The 15,551-nt window shown below is 43.3% G+C and overlaps 1 protein-coding gene across 6 annotated transcripts in view; it reads right to left on the bottom strand.

Moving 5' to 3' along the window:
- The window catches only part of ALDH18A1 (aldehyde dehydrogenase 18 family member A1), a 42,209-nt gene that overhangs the window by 11,848 nt on the left and 14,810 nt on the right, over positions 1-15,551 (bottom strand). For 5 of the 6 annotated variants that reach the window (XR_015259013.1, XM_086751671.1, XM_086751667.1 and 2 more), the window contains 8 exons: positions 15,039-15,188; positions 14,844-14,948; positions 11,574-11,732; positions 10,895-10,985; positions 9,173-9,297; positions 5,542-5,686; positions 1,576-1,649; positions 806-905 (listed from right to left, as the gene is read on the bottom strand). Coding sequence is in view for 5 of the 6 variants with exons in the window: in XM_086751671.1 (XP_086607797.1) it covers positions 806-905; positions 1,576-1,649; positions 5,542-5,686; positions 9,173-9,297; positions 10,895-10,985; positions 11,574-11,732; positions 14,844-14,948; positions 15,039-15,188 (949 nt within the window). In the remaining variant the exon portion in view is untranslated. The remainder of the gene's footprint in view (positions 1-805; positions 906-1,575; positions 1,650-5,541; positions 5,687-9,172; positions 9,298-10,894; positions 10,986-11,573; positions 11,733-14,843; positions 14,949-15,038; positions 15,189-15,551) is intronic. The other variant, XM_086751670.1, reaches the window with a different exon arrangement.

Raw genomic sequence — 15,551 nt, 5'->3', positions numbered from 1 at the left:
GTACTGCTATATCTGAATTTCTTACACATTTCTACTCCTGCAGTATTTCTGGAAAGTTCAGGCAGTAATTTCATCTTTCTATTTTACAGATAGAAATCCCAAAGCACAGACACATGCACAGCATTTCTGCTCAGACTGGGCAACAACTGCCTGAATTTTCTGGTCTGAACACATTCAGACAGTAAGTTAACCCAGCAATGTCCCCTCAGGTACTCTGGTCAGTAAAAAATGGTTCCCTGGCATCTTTCACAAAGTACTACAATCCATGATGTGTCATTTTCATACATTTGCTATCCCTGTATGTACATATCCCAATCCCAGCTTCTCAATGAACACAGAAGAATGGGTTTAATCTAGGCTACCTAAAGAGAACCTTCCTCAATCGGAAGGGGGCATGGTTCTTTTGGGAGAGCATCAATTTAAGTATAGGGATGACAGCCTTCCCCTCAGGAGCCAAACATTATCTTAACCAGCCCATAAAATACTCACTTTATGCGTGACAATAACAGAGATGATATTTGTTATATTCCATTTCTAAAGTGAGCCTCCTTTGTCAAATGGAGTACTAGGTTTCTTTTTTCTTTTTTACAATACACTGCTTGCTGTATTGTATCTTCTCTGATGAGGGCATCTGCTTTATGTAATCAAGGAAGCAGTAGCTGTTAACACTGATAAGCTCTCAAGGTCCTGGCTTCACTAATCTGTAACAGCCATACTACCCAATCCCAGGTGACAGAAGCTAGTTCTGCTCATTTCGTTTAAGGCCCGGAGTGACTCAAAACAATGGAAGGACTTGAAGTATTACCTTTATTTTCAGCATCTTCTAAGTCCTTTTTGTTTGCCAAGAGAATTTCTTCTCTCTGGTCAGTTAGTAAGTCAGCAAGACGATAAATAATCTCCGCTCTCTGAAAGAGAAAACAGGTTCTGAACTGACTTCTTACACAAAGTGCATGCTATTTGACATCTGGTCCCCTTCAATCCACTTATGTTGACCACATCCTCTCACTATCTTGACTCCCCAAATACTTGGGACCAGCTGATTTTTTCCAGCCTGCATCTCATTGAAAAATGAGGCTTAACACTGCTTCAACCTTTGCTTTGATTTTTATTATCTTGCTTTCCATGCCTAGTGTTCTTCACTAAACCCACAGTGTTCTTCCTTTAAGATCACCTTATTTTCTTTCAACAGATACCGCATTTTACCTACCCAGCTGCAGAGCAGTAATTGATTGCATACCACTCCTCTTTTACATACACTACACACAGGACTGAATGGATAAAGTTATTCCAGTCAATTCTTCAGCAGCTCTGATCACAATTCATTTCTGTGTGATATCCAACACTACTAAAATTTTTATAAACCCCACATGAACGCATATATTACTTCATAGCCCCAATGTACATTATCTTTCTGCTTTTCTCATCTCTTTAAGCATGCTACAATCCAAATGATGGATCTGGCACACCAAGAACAAAGATTCTTGTCCCAAGGGGCCCATTTATCTTATAAATCTGTGTTGTAAAACTTGCCACACATTCACAAGCTTAACCAGTGAGCCCATATTGTTCTGTCACCTGCTCAGGCTGTAGAGCCGCCAGGGTCCTGCCACCAGCTCGAGCCATTTCACCCTGCTGCTCTACTGTAGGACCTGCAAAAAAACCCAAAATATGCCATGCAGACAAAGTAACAGTACATGTGGACGTTAACACTAGCCCTTCCATCTTCTGATTCTTTGCTCAAAACAAGAAAGCAGGTAGAGAGACTTCAAGAGACATATTCAAGAGATCTGTAGTATGCCAAATCAGGAATATCTGTACCCGACATAAAAATACTGCTATGGTCCCCAAGTGTAAACAGTCATCATAGAGATGCTGTAAGGTCACCACGTCAGAGGCAAGCATGCACCATGTACCAAAAAGACTTGACAAAGATCAAAAGAACACCAGGATACCTAAGTCTCAGGGCATGGCAGGCTACTGAAAGAAAGGAGGCAAACTTTCTAAAGTTTGAGTATCCAACTGAGGAAAACAGAGGATTACAAAATAGCACGGAAATGTACTAACAAGAACCAAAAAGCCAAAACCCAGTCTGAGTAACAGGTAACAGAAAAACTGCTTTCCCTCTGTCTCTACTTGTCTGTATTTTAGAAATGTTCCTATGTTTATTTTCTTCTTTTTTTTTTTGGCAGGACCTCAAATAATCTGTCTCAATCTGAAATGATGTGTCTCCATTTCAAAACAAGTCACCATGTTCAGGTAGCATTTCCCCAAAGAGTCCGCAAGCAGCTCATGGATAAAGTAAGTTGTGATTTTTACCTCTCCTGAAATTGCCTGTAAAACAGATGACTTGAAGGTGATAAATATGATCCAACTTCTATTTAAGAAGGGTCCCATGGAGATTGCCAGACTAGGAATTCCAGTGTTAGGAAGAATATCAAGAGGTATAGTGGGAAGTGTAAGAAAAGAACTTGTGGACACGATTCATTAGCCTTATTTAAGAAGTGTTAAAACAGCTTTTTAAAGCAAAGTCATACTTTACCAAGTATGGTATGTTTTGGTGTTTTTTGAGAAAAGTGGCATGTATGTAAGCAGATATAGCTGATTTCAAAAAGTGACTTGAATTTCCAAAGCGTCATCTTTGGAAGACAGAAGACAAAGAGAGTATTGGAGTAAACACTTGCCACAGTAGCAGAAGAGAGCCAGTAAAATTCCACAGGGACTTTTGCTGTTTGCCATATTTTTAAGTGACTCAGAATGGGGTCACAAGATGAAAAGCTTTCCTGGTGATATAAATTTACTTTAGTAAGACTAACCAAAAAGTGTCACTATCGCACTTTTTCCTAGAAAGCAGCTTGTCAGAGGAGGACCCAGGGGTCCTGGTGGACACCAAGCTGAACATAAGCCAGCAGCATGTCCTTGCTGCAAAGGCAGCTAACAGTGTCCCAGGCTGCCTTAGGAGGAGTGTTGCCAGCAGGTCGAGGGAGGTGATCCTTCCCCTCTGCTCAGCACTGGTGAGGCCATGCCTGGAGCTCTGTGCCCACTTCTACTACTGATCTCATCAGTATGTACAAATACCTGAAGGGAGGGTGTAAAGAAGATGGAGACAGGCTCTTTTCAGTGGTGCCCAGTGACAGGACAAGAGGTAATGGACACCAGCTGAAACACAGGAGGAAGCACTTTTGCACTGTGAGGATGATCGAGCACTGGAACAGGTTGCCCAGGAAGGCTGTGGAGTCTCCATTCAAAAGCTGTCTGGACATAGTCCTGGGCAACCTGCCTGAGCTGGGAGTAGGACCAGATGACGCTGTCATCTGTCATACTGTCCCTTCCAACCTCAGCCATTTGGAAAACCTGTGATTTCCTCTGCAGCCAAGTCACTAAGCCGTGAAACAGCAAGTGTGACTGAAACCAGATAAACATGAAGCAACACTGAGGGGAAAAGGAAAATCAGACCTTAGTACTCTAACAAACAATACTATGAAAACATCATCTCAGTGAACATCAACATCAAAAAGCAAATTGAACATTTGGAATTATTAGAAAAGGCCTAGAGAACATAACAGAAAACGTCAATCTTACCAAAACTCAGTCCTGCAATCCTATAAAGTTTCACATGCATCTTGAACACTATGTGGAATTTTGATTTTTGCCCATCTCAAGAAGGCCATAGTAGAATGAAAACAGTTTTGAACAAGAGAAGCGGGGATGACCAAGTTTTTGGAACAGCTTTGATACAAAATGTCTGAGACCAAACCTCTCTCACGTGGAAGAGAGATAATGAGGGGAAAAACGATGTCTCCCATTTTCAAAGCTGAACAGGGTTGATCACCCATACAGGCAGCAGCAGCATGAAATGAAGCTATCGGGAAGAAAATTCAAAACCTTCCCCACTCTCCCCAAACACAAATTAAAGCAAGCAGTTCTTCACCTAGATCTAGCTCCAGAGTTTACACACAGTGTCTAGTTAACTAGCGACTATTGTGACTTGTGACACAGAGCCCTGTGGATGCTTAATCTTTACATGGGTATCATAGTTCATTCAAAGGATGATTTGACAAATTCATACAATAAATCAATGGAGGATTATTATACACAAAGAAATTTGCTTGGCTTAAAGCACAAGTCAAAAATATCACTCCGTACTTGTCCTATTCTGCTAAGGTTATGAATCTCTGGTCTTACTTTCTCCAGCGATTGATACACCGTCCCAGCAATGCAGTGGCAGGAAAACATTCCTACCTACTGTATCAGAAGGCTGAGTCATGAAATTAATTTATTATAAGAAATAAAACTAAATACTATCTTAGTTCAGTAGCACATTCGATGTCCACATTTTCACACTGAAATCTTCAATACTAGATGATAATGGTAAAAAAATGGTAAAAATTCTACTCATCACATTCTTCAACTGCAAGTCTGATGCAGCAGTTTTATCAGTTGGAGGGAACCAGAGCAGAGGAGTCACCATTTTCTATTCCTACTTTAGAAAATATCTTTCAAAATCCATTTTTCAAACCAAGTGTGGTTTCCCAGTTATTGTACGGGTCTAGTCAAATTTTACCTCTAACCTTTCAGGAAATCTCTACAACTCAGTGGACAATGGGACAGAGCACACCCTCAGCAGGTTCGCCAACAACACCAAGCTGTGTGGTGCCGTCGACACGCTGGAAGGGAGGGATGCCATCCAGAGGGACCTTGACAGGGAGAGGTGGGCCCGTGCCAGCCTCATGAAGTTCAACCAGGCCAAGGGCAAGGTCCTGCACGTGGGTCAAGGCAATCCCAGGCACAAATCCAGGCTGGGCGGAGAATGTATCGAGACCAGCCCCAAGGAGAAGGACTTGGGGGTGATGGTAGATGAGAAGCTCAACATGAGCCGGCCAATGCATGCTTGCAGCCCAAAAAGCCAACTACATCCTGGGCTGCATCAAGAGGAATGTGGCCAGCAGGCTGAGGGAGGGGATTCTGCCCCTCTACTCCGCTCTGGTGAGACCCCACCTGGAGTACTGTGTCCAGCTCTGGAGCCCCCAACACAAGAAGGACATGGACCAGTTGGAGAAGGTCCAGAGAAGGGCCACGAGGATGATCAGAGGGCTGGAGCACCTCTCCTATGAGGACAGGCTGAGAGAGCTGGGGCTGTTCAGCCTGGAGAAGAGGAGGCTCCAGGGAGACCTGATAGCGGTCTTCCAGTACCTCAAGGGGGCCTACAGGAAAGACGGGGAGAAACTCTTCAGTAAAGCCTGTTGCAATAGGATGAGGGGTAATGGTTTTAAAATGGAGGGAGGTAGATTCAGATTAGGAAAAAAATTCTTTACACTGAGGGTGGCAGAACATTGGACAGGTTGCCCAGAGAGGAGGGTGGATTTCCTATCCCTGGAAACATTCCAGGCCAGGTTGGATGGGGCTCTGAGCAACCTGATCGAGTTGAAGATGTCCCTGCTCCTGGCAGGAGGGTTGGACTGGATGACCGTTGAAGATCCCTTCCAACTCTAACCATTCTATGAATCTATGAACTCGCAATGTACACATTACCTCTGTACTCACCTGCAGGTTTTACCTCTGAAAAAAAAGTTCCAACTTTTTTCCCTTCCACAATATCTGTGATGACATGACCAGAGATCTTTGGGTGGGTTCCATTTGCAATCACTACAGAGGTGCCTCCTTGTAGGGCCCACAGAGCTGCTTTCACCTATAGTGAAGGACAGAGCCAGTTCCAAGAAAATCACTTGTTATTTGAATTACCAATCTCAAAAAGACTTCTTGCTCCACTTTCATCTCCAGGTTGATCACTTATGCTTTCAAAGAGCATTCAATACACTTCAGGAATGTCCATAATGTAGATCATGTAATTGTGCTTTAGCTTCCCTTCCTGCCTTCCTGAACTAGCTGCCACTTTATGAGCATGCTTCAAATTTTCCTAACAGCTTGCTTTTTCCAAGACTTCTGCAAGAGCACTTTGGTCATATATTCTTTTTCACTATTACCTTGTGTTGCAAGTTCTTCTTACTGTTTGAAGAAACCCTTTTTTTTTTTTTTTTTTTTTTAAAGATTCTGTTGACAATTTCCCTGACATTGATCAGCCATCAATAATTAATCCACTTTAAGTGACCACACGATATTACTTGTACTGCGGAGCACTGTTCTTGCTCAGGTCCTAGCCATTACCATATAACATTAAAATATTATTCAATACCTTTAGCTGTCTGCATTACTCCCCTGAAGTCTGATCAGCCTAAGCACTCCTCGTGGGTCTGCTTAAGACGTAGAGATATTCTCACTGTTTATAAACCTTTAGTCAAGCTATGAAGATTGCTAAGACATACTCAGTTTTCCACAAAAAAAATATTTTTACCTACTTTGTTCACATTTCCTGTACATGTTGTCATTGGATTTTTTATTTATTTGCTTCTACTTCTTGCTTGGGAGTACATCTATTGTCTTAACAGTTGTTTCTTTTAGTAGGTTCTATTTGAACATTTTGCACTTCTTCAGTTTTGAATTACATGCTTTATTTATTTTTATTATTATTTTGTAAGATTCTGTAAGCATAGCATTTAGGAGTCATCCTTTAAAGGTCAACCGCAGCACACTACAGAACGTACAGAAGCAACACGCATAAGATCTAAAGCAAGAAGCAAGTCTGAAACAAGTACAATCTGATGTCTGCAGACAGATAGGAACTGAAATAAATTATGCTACCAGATGACATGTGCTAAAGGTGGTGATGGAGGCGGGGGGTCGGAGGCAGGCATCATGATCAACAATGTCTCCCTGAAATTTAGGGGCAGTATCTTTGTAGACATTGCCCTAACATGAAGGGCAACATGGGTTCCCTTTCTGAACTTCAGTGTTGGCATACTGAAGTTTGCTTAGTCCTTCTACAGAATGTTAAGCTTATGGCAGGATTAACATATTAGTAAGGGTCCTTTGAAATTCCTATGTATTGATTAGTCCTAAGATTAGCCCCTTTCCACACACGTGAGCCACTGTTTAAGGCATCACAACATGATGTCTCTAAAATTTCCCTCTCTCCAACATTTCACTGGTCCATATCAAAAAACAAAACCACAAACCCAAATCCCAGATGCTATCTGCTGAAGAGGTACTGCCTGTGGTTTCGTTTCTTTTCCCGATTAAGGTATGGGCAGCATTATCCCACCACTGTATTTAATTATGTGTCATATTATTTTACTGCAAAAGCTTCTCTGCTTGCTCATTTCTACACTTTCCTAATATGGTTCTACAACTGGGTACTACAATCCATATTCACTGGGAGACACCACCTGTTAGATATGCCTATCACATCGAACTCTTGACTACCACAAGACCATCAGCTGCTCCATTTTTGCTCAAGTTTCATGCCGATAATCAAGATTTGTACTTTGAGCTACCATCTGTTTGTTATTGATGTTATAGTTTTAAAAAAAAATTATATCATTCTCAACTATAACAAATTTTTTGTTAAAATAGCAGCATTGAGATTTGCCTTTATGTGAATCAGACTTAAAGATATCAAATACCTCTAACATATACTTATTTTTACAATACAAATACTCTCTGATCTTGGCAGCTTTCCCTTCAATGCCTGGAATCATTTAAACTATTCCAGAAACCAGATTAAAGGAAAATTGTTTCTAAATAAGCTCTGTACATCCCACAAATACTTCCTCCTTTTGTCACCTTCCAGTCCACACTCTGACACTGAAGTATGCCTTACCTTCAGAAAAGGAAATAAAATATAAGATAACCGGTGAAGAATTTCTCTTTGGTCTTTCCCTGCTTAGTCAAAATCTACTTCAATTTTTACAGACAACCTTCCAAAAGTGTCCCTAGGAAACCCACACCAATTAATACTACCGTAGCGCATATCCCAGCATCATGAGAGACATATGCTGAAGGCTCACACTACACCCATGTTTATGTACTCACAGCAATGAATACTTAGGACATCCAACTCTACACAGCACTAAAAACCATGGGCCCTCCTACCCCTACTAATCTTGTACTCAAGAATTAAAGTATTTTGGTCTCCACCAACAGACCCTTCAGCAGGGAACAGCAGATGTACACATTTAGAAAGGAGACAGATGTACCGTGTCAGATTCAAGTGACAAAAGGCTTCCAAAGTCTCTGGATTATCACATGAGAAAGAAGTGAGAACTGACTCATTTTAATTTAAAACGCTGACTTAATACAATTTCAAATGTCATATTGTACAAACTACAGGAATGTAAATCATTAGCCAATCATCTTTTCAATTCATATGGGCCTAAGAGAGAAGCTAAAGGAACCCATACATCATTCCAAGGTACTCACTGAAGAGCTGAGGCTGGAAAGGATCTCTGGAGATAATACAGTTCAACTGCCTGCTCAAAGCAGGGCCAACTAGAGCAAGTTACTTAACACACAATCCAGTCCGGTTTGAACGTCTTCAAACACAGATTCCACAAGCTCTCTCGGCAGCCTGCTCCAGTGCCTCAGGAAACTCACTGTAAAATTCTCACATTTCAATTTAATTTCTGGTATTTCAGTTTGTGCCCATTGCCTCTTGTCTGTTCCCTGGATACCACCAAGAAGATTCTGGCTGTCTTCTCTACACCCTCACTTCAGGTACTTATACACAAACCTTCTCTTCTCCAGGGTAAACAGTCCTAGCTCTCAGCCATCTGTGCGACAGATGCTCCGATTCTTTAATCATATTCATGGCTGTTTGTTTGTCATACTATAGTATGCCATGTCCTTTTTGTACTGCAGTGTCCAGAACCAGACACAGCTCTACAGATGTGGTCTCACTAGTCCTGAGCAGAGGGAAATAATCATATCCCTAGACCCACTGGCTATGTTCTTTATATTGCAACCCAGGACACTGTTGGCCTGCTTTGCCCAAAGGGCGCATCGCTGGCTCATGTTCCACTTGGTGCCTACCTGGACCCCTACATTCTTTTCCGTGAACCTGCTTTCCAGCCAGTCAACTCCCCAGCCCACACCAGTAAAGGGAGATGTTCCTCCCTAGGGGTAGCACTCTGCATTTCCCGTTACTGAACTCCATAAGGTTCCTGTCTGCCCATTTTTGCAGCCTGTCAAGATCCATCTGAATGGCAGCACGATCATCTCAATTATTTCCCTTCCCTGTATCTCCTTTTCCTTCCTAATAACAAATGTTCCATATTTCTACCTTGGCTTCCATGCCTCCCATTCCCACCCGGGATTTGGTTCCAAATGTTACAGACTGCTGGTCTCCTGGGTAGAATATGTCAATGAGCTTTGCATCATCAGATCCTGGAGGGCTGTCAAAGAGTCCTGAAATAAAAAAAAATCTGTTAGTGTTACATACCCTCATCTCCAAACCTTACCCATTAAAAAAGAAAAAAAAAATCCACGAGGCTGAAACCCTGTATTCTACTTTACTGGATTGAAAACTTTCACTGAACTCTGCTTTTTGTGGGACTGAAAGCACAAAACACTTAACAGGCAGACTCAAGAAGTACAGCTTTACCAAAAGCATAATGAATAAGAAACCGAAAACCCACATGCTGAATAGCAGCATGCAAGCTGGGAGGTAGTGACGTTTAGTTGAGCTTAGAGACAGTTTACAGCTTTTATATGTTCAAAATCAGGGCTTAAACATACAAGTCCACAACTGAACAGGCCAAGGATAGTCCTCCTCACCAAAATCTCAGATGATATTCTTGAATGTTGGGTTGTACCATGATAAACTGGGCAATTCAGAAATATGTAAAAAGGGTAACTAACAAATTCTGCTAAAAAGGAACAGAACACTACAGAGACATAATTTTTTTTTTTTTTAATCTAGTAATTTTATGTAACTACATTTGGAGCTGAATGACACTTTGGCTTACCTAACACATTAAACCTAAACTTTACCACCACACTTCCCAGAAATTACAGGTGAACAAACACTGGCATTACAAATTAGAGAGCACAAATGCAAACTCTCCGTGTCCTTCCTTGATAGCTTGGGAAGGAAAGGACCCACATCTTTCCATAAACAAGATGTCATATTGAATGAATAGGCTGGGAGATGGGGTGTTGTGTCTTAACTTTTTTTTACAAGTTGTTTTGACTATTGCTTTTATGAGTTGTTCTCAGACAGTCATTTCAACTAGAATCAACCATGAAATCCAGACGAATCTGCTAAAAGAAACTGTGTTTATGGAAAGGCACCTCCTTCCTCCTCAGGGCCTACAATATGTGCAAAAGTCCAGGATCCACTGAAAGAAACCCATCTGGACAAGCTGAAAAGACCATGTGACTTGGGTGATATGGACCGCACTGATCTGAAATTGCATCCACTACCCTCCTCCCTCTAGAAAAGGAACTTCAACATCTATAGGTGACAGACTTATGTCACAGCAGCACAGCTCAGAAGTCTAGAGCAATGTAAGCCAAATGTCTGGGAGACAGAAAAAGCTAGCAAGTTCCAGGTATCTGGAAAGCAATGGCCAGAACTTGTAATGTACGTGTACTACACTGAAAGACAAAAACTGTTGCCAGAAGAAACAAACTGTTGTAAAATAGTATTTGGCTTATACTCCTGACTCTAAACACATAGCCTTTATCCTGCATATTACTCATGACTACATCATACAGTTCTGAGAATCTAGCAGTACTGTAGTACCTATGGTATTCTGGGTTCTGGAACAAGTCTCAAGTTCACATGCATTCTCACCCACCCAGATTCAACAGTGTGGCAGACAGTCTTTGGCTTATGCAACAGCATCAGCATTGGGTATATGCCTTAAGGAGTTATGTGATACCTTGTAATTGTCCCTGTAAAAGATATGAACTGAAGAGATCCGTAAAAACCAAGTATAGGTTGGTTTGATCATCTGATGTACTTCAATACAACAAAAAAGTAAAGAAATTACTCACAAACCTTCTACATCTGAGAGAACAATTAGGAGATCAGTTTTCATTTCCACAGCCAGTCGTGCCGCCAGACTGTCGTTATCTTTCACACTAATCACCTGCAATGCATATGCATATCAGCAGCACTGAATAGCAGGAGGAACTAGGAATTATTTGGCTGCAACATACAAAAGCAAGCTACCTCAGCACCACCAAGTCCTTCTGAGCTACTTTGTTCACACTCAATGGAAACTTAGAAGGTGATCTTTGTGTGAAAGTACATACGCTTTTGGAATGCAGTAAATCTGTATCAAAATGACAAGCAGTGTGATCAGTACCTGTATTCACCAGTGTGGTGCCCAGTGACAGGACAAGACCCTGAATGACCCTGCTTTAAGCAGGGGTGCTGGACTAGATGACCTGCAGAAGTCCCTTCCAGCTTCAACTCCTCAGTCAAAATCAAACTAGGCATGCGTGCTTTTGGAGAAGTGGACATCATCTACCCTGCTTCTACCCCACAGCACTGTATCATCCCAGAAACAGACCGGTCAGCATAGTCTTCCAGCACCCTCTGTCCACATTACTAATTTCGTATGTTTGTTTCCTGCTGCAGGCTTCACAGGACCCTGATTATGGTATTCGTGAAGAACACATTAGGGCTGTACCATCTACAAGCAGTATCCACCCTCTCGCAATACTTTACCCACATTTACCCCCTGCAGGTCACTGTTCGGCTCTGGAGGTGGAACAACAGCATCATTAGTGTTAATTATAGGGACAATATTCATTCTTAAAAGCTCATGCAATGTTCCATTTAAGTTTCGACGCTTCTGTTCATCATGGAAATCCAGGTTGGTGACTAAAATCTAAAAGGAGGAAAAAAAAATTAATATACTTTTGGCTTACCACTTTTCCTGAGATGAACACCATAAACATACATTAACATATCATAACAGATCAATTGGTGATCCTTTGAGTCACTAAAGAAAGAAAAGCCACATTTAAAGGAGAAAGATACAAGTGAGAAATACTCTTTCCACAATATTATCAGGTTGTTGTGGTTTTGTTTAGTGAGGGGGGCCTAAGGTGGCAGCTTCTGTAGGAAACTGCTAGAAGTCGCTCCCCTTTGTTCAGGGGACTTGGCCAGGCCTAGGGCGGACCCGCTGCTGGCCAAGGCCGAGCCGATTGGTAGCAGAATGTTCTGTGATAACGCCTCTGCGATAACGTATTTAAAAAGGGGAAAACAGAAAAAAAAAGAGAGAAGAGAAGATGTGAAGAAGCTGAGCAGAGGCAGAGGCGCAGAGGGGGAGGCGCAGGCCTCATGGGCCTTGCAGGCCTCACCCTCTGGCCTCTCGCCAGGCGGCCGACTGGGCCCGACTCGGCTGCAAGAAGTGGAGAGGAGATGAGATGGATGATGTGAAGAGATTCTGAGAGGCGTCTGCCAGCCTGTTGTGGAGAACTTTTCTTGTGAGAGAAACAGCTGCAGATGCCAAGGTCAGTGAAGAAGGAGGGGGAGGAGTAATGCGGCTCCTGGCCAAGATTCCCCTGCAGCCTGTGGGGACGACCATGGTGGAGCAGGTTGTCCCCCTGCAGCCCATGGAGGTCCACGGAGGGGCAGAGATCCACCTGCAGCCCGTGAAGGACCCCACACCGGGGGAGGTGGAAGCCTGAAGGCGGCTGTGGACCATGGAGGGCCCGCTGGGGCAGCCGTTCTGGAGGGACTGCACCCCGTGGAGGAGATGACCCAGGCCCAAGCAGTTTCAGGAAGGACTGTGGCCCGTGGGAGGGACCCCACAATGGAGCAGGGGAGGAATGTGATGAGTTCTTCCCCCGACAAGGAAAGAGTGGCGTAAAGCGACGTGTGATGGACTGACTGAACCCCCATTCCCTCTTCCCCCCTGTGCCGCTCGGGGGGGAAGGTGGTAGAGATAATGTTAAGTTTGGAGGGGTGGGGGAAAGGTTATCTTGTTCTCTGTCTCATTCTCCTGCTAGTTTTAGTAATAAATGAATAGTTTTCCCGAAGTCGAGTCTGTTTTGCCCGTGACGGTAACTTTAAGGATTTTCTCCCTGTCCTTATCTCAAACCTCGAGCCGTTTTTTTTCCTATATTATCTCCCCCTGTTCTCTCGGAAGGTGGGGGGAGTGAGAGAGAGACTGCGTAGTCTGGTCCGAATCGGGGCTGAACTACGACACAGGTTTATATGTTTTAACTTCCACTGGAGATCACAGGCTCCAGGAATCAATTTAGAATAAAAAACATAAGCAGAACATAGATGCTGTTGATAAGACCCTAAACAATTTGACAAATTACTCAAGATGTAGCCTTTCCTGTTTTTCCCTCCCAGTGTAACGTTTCTACTACTGCAAGCAGAAGGGATGCTTTGTCTCAAGACTTCTCTTCAGCTCTAGAACTCAGCTGCTTCTCTGAAAGAATCTTGTCTTAAAGTCGCCTGCGTGCAGACACCACACCTTCCTTTTTGGTATTTTAAGACAAAAGACCCTCAATGTCTGCTCTGAAGAGACCTTTTTCATTCTAACTCTGCCATTGGACATTTGACAACTAAACAAACAACTCCACCACACAAATGTTACAATAGCACTTGGAATCAACGTGTACACTGACTTTTTTGGCATAAGCAATTAATTCTTTAAATTGAAGGAATGATAGTTGTCTACAGACTTGAACAAGATTATAATCCAGCACAGCCTATACTGATTGTCAGCTATACTGTAAACACTTTAGTGATATCTAAAGCTCAACATGAGCAGGCAATGCGCCCTTCCGGCCCAGAAGGCCAACCGCATCCTGGGCTGCATCAAGAGGAGCGTGGCCAGCAGGTCGAGGGAGGGGATTCTCCCCCTCTACTCTGCCCTGGTGAGACCCCACCTGGAGTACTGTGTCCAGTTCTGGAGCCCCCAGCACAAGAAGGACATGGACCAGTTGGAGAAGGTCCAGAGGAGGGCCACGAGGATGATCAGAGGGCTGGAGCACCTCTCCTATGAGGACAGGCTGAGAGAGCTGGGGCTGTTCAGCCTGGAGAAGAGGAAGCTCCGGGGAGACCTGATAGCGGTCTTCCAGTACCTCAAGGGGGCCTACAAGAAAGATGGGGAGAGGCTGTTGAGTAGGGCCTGTTGCGACAGGACAAGGAGTAATGGTTTTAAAATAGAGGGGGGTAGATTTAGATTGGATATTAGGAAAAAAATTTTTGCATTGAGGGTTGTAGAACACTGGAACTGGTTGCCCAGAGAGGTGGTGGAAGCCCCATCCCTGGAAACGTTCAAGAGCAGGCTGGATGAGGCTCTGAGCAACCTGATCTAGTGGGGGATGTCCCTGCTCCTGGCAGGGGGGTTGGACTAGATGACCTTTGAAGGTCCCTTCCAACTCTAACCATTCTATGATTCTATGATCTGCTATACTGTATTACAGAAAGAAGTTCCTCCAAGTGAGACTTCATACTAGGCTCCTATGTTCACTAAAAGTGTCAAAACAAATAGGGCCTTACAGCTGATGCAATTCTGTATTCTTGGAGCACTTAAGACAAGCAAAGCCTGTTTAAGAGTAGTTCCATTAATACTGTTGCAGCATGCAGTAGAGGTAGAAGACCCAGGCTAGGGATACCATTTACCCACAAGTTAGAAAGGTTTGAGGAGCAGGTGAACAGCAAGCTCTGAAGCGTGGATATGCACTTCTGTGAACTTTACAGAATGTGTGGCAGTTCAGCCACTTGTGATTTCTAAACCCTCAACTTTGGATCACCAGGTTTAGATTCTGTGAAGAGACCTTAACAAATCCTGCACCCCCGCCCTGTACATAAGAGCAGGACACACACAGACTCCAAGAAGAAAAGACATATTTGCTTCACCTTGACAACAGATAACACCATTTCAGAAATACTTAGCAAGGCACTCCTGTATAAGCTACTGTTTACGCTACAGTGATAAGCCCCACTGACTGAAATAGCAGATGGAATCCCTTACTTGAGCTGCACAGATGCTGTACTGTGTAAACATGGCCTCATACAGAGCCATCAGTCCACTCTGGCCAGCGGCTGCACAGGCTCGGGCCTCCAAGACTGGAATAGCCTACAAAGATAGAGAACAGCTGTCAGGCAGTGACTTGACCAGGCATTACCCAACATTCAAGGAAAAGCAGGAGTGCCACCAGCCACTCACCATATCTTTTAGCTGACTCTGGCCTGAATGAAGTGCTTGCCTCACACTCTGAGAAAGCAAGATCTCATGACGCAACCGCTGCTTTCCAAAAGCTACAGCGCCACTGGTGACAATCATCATCTCTCGGCCCTGATTTTGCAGCATTGACACCTGTAAGTACAGAACATAAGAAATAGGGCCTGAAGTATGGTCACTGCTAGCATGATGGTTCTGGCTATTATAGATAACCTAACGCTCACCACTTCTTGCTGACACAAGTGTTTTGCTTTATGCATGGATGCACAAAGCACGGTAACCATCCCCCTCTAAGATACTCCTCCACACCTTCCTAGCCACTTGGGAGCTACGCAAAGGACTGCATGCAATCTATAGCTTCCTTTCTTTTCACAATACCAGTTTTTACGACAGCCATGCTTGAATTTTCACAATACACATTACCTGGTAGCATTTCTATGCCCCTCTGCCTCCATTTCTACAGATAAGGAAAGATAAGATATGAAAAAAGCTGTACAG

This window comes from Chlamydotis macqueenii, chromosome 7 (genome assembly GCF_036417535.1).
Source record: "Chlamydotis macqueenii isolate bChlMac1 chromosome 7, bChlMac1.mat, whole genome shotgun sequence".
Lineage (NCBI taxonomy): Eukaryota > Metazoa > Chordata > Aves > Otidiformes > Otididae > Chlamydotis > Chlamydotis macqueenii.
The sequence above is the reverse complement of the archived record's forward strand: the minus strand, read 5'-3'. Positions and strand labels throughout refer to the sequence as shown.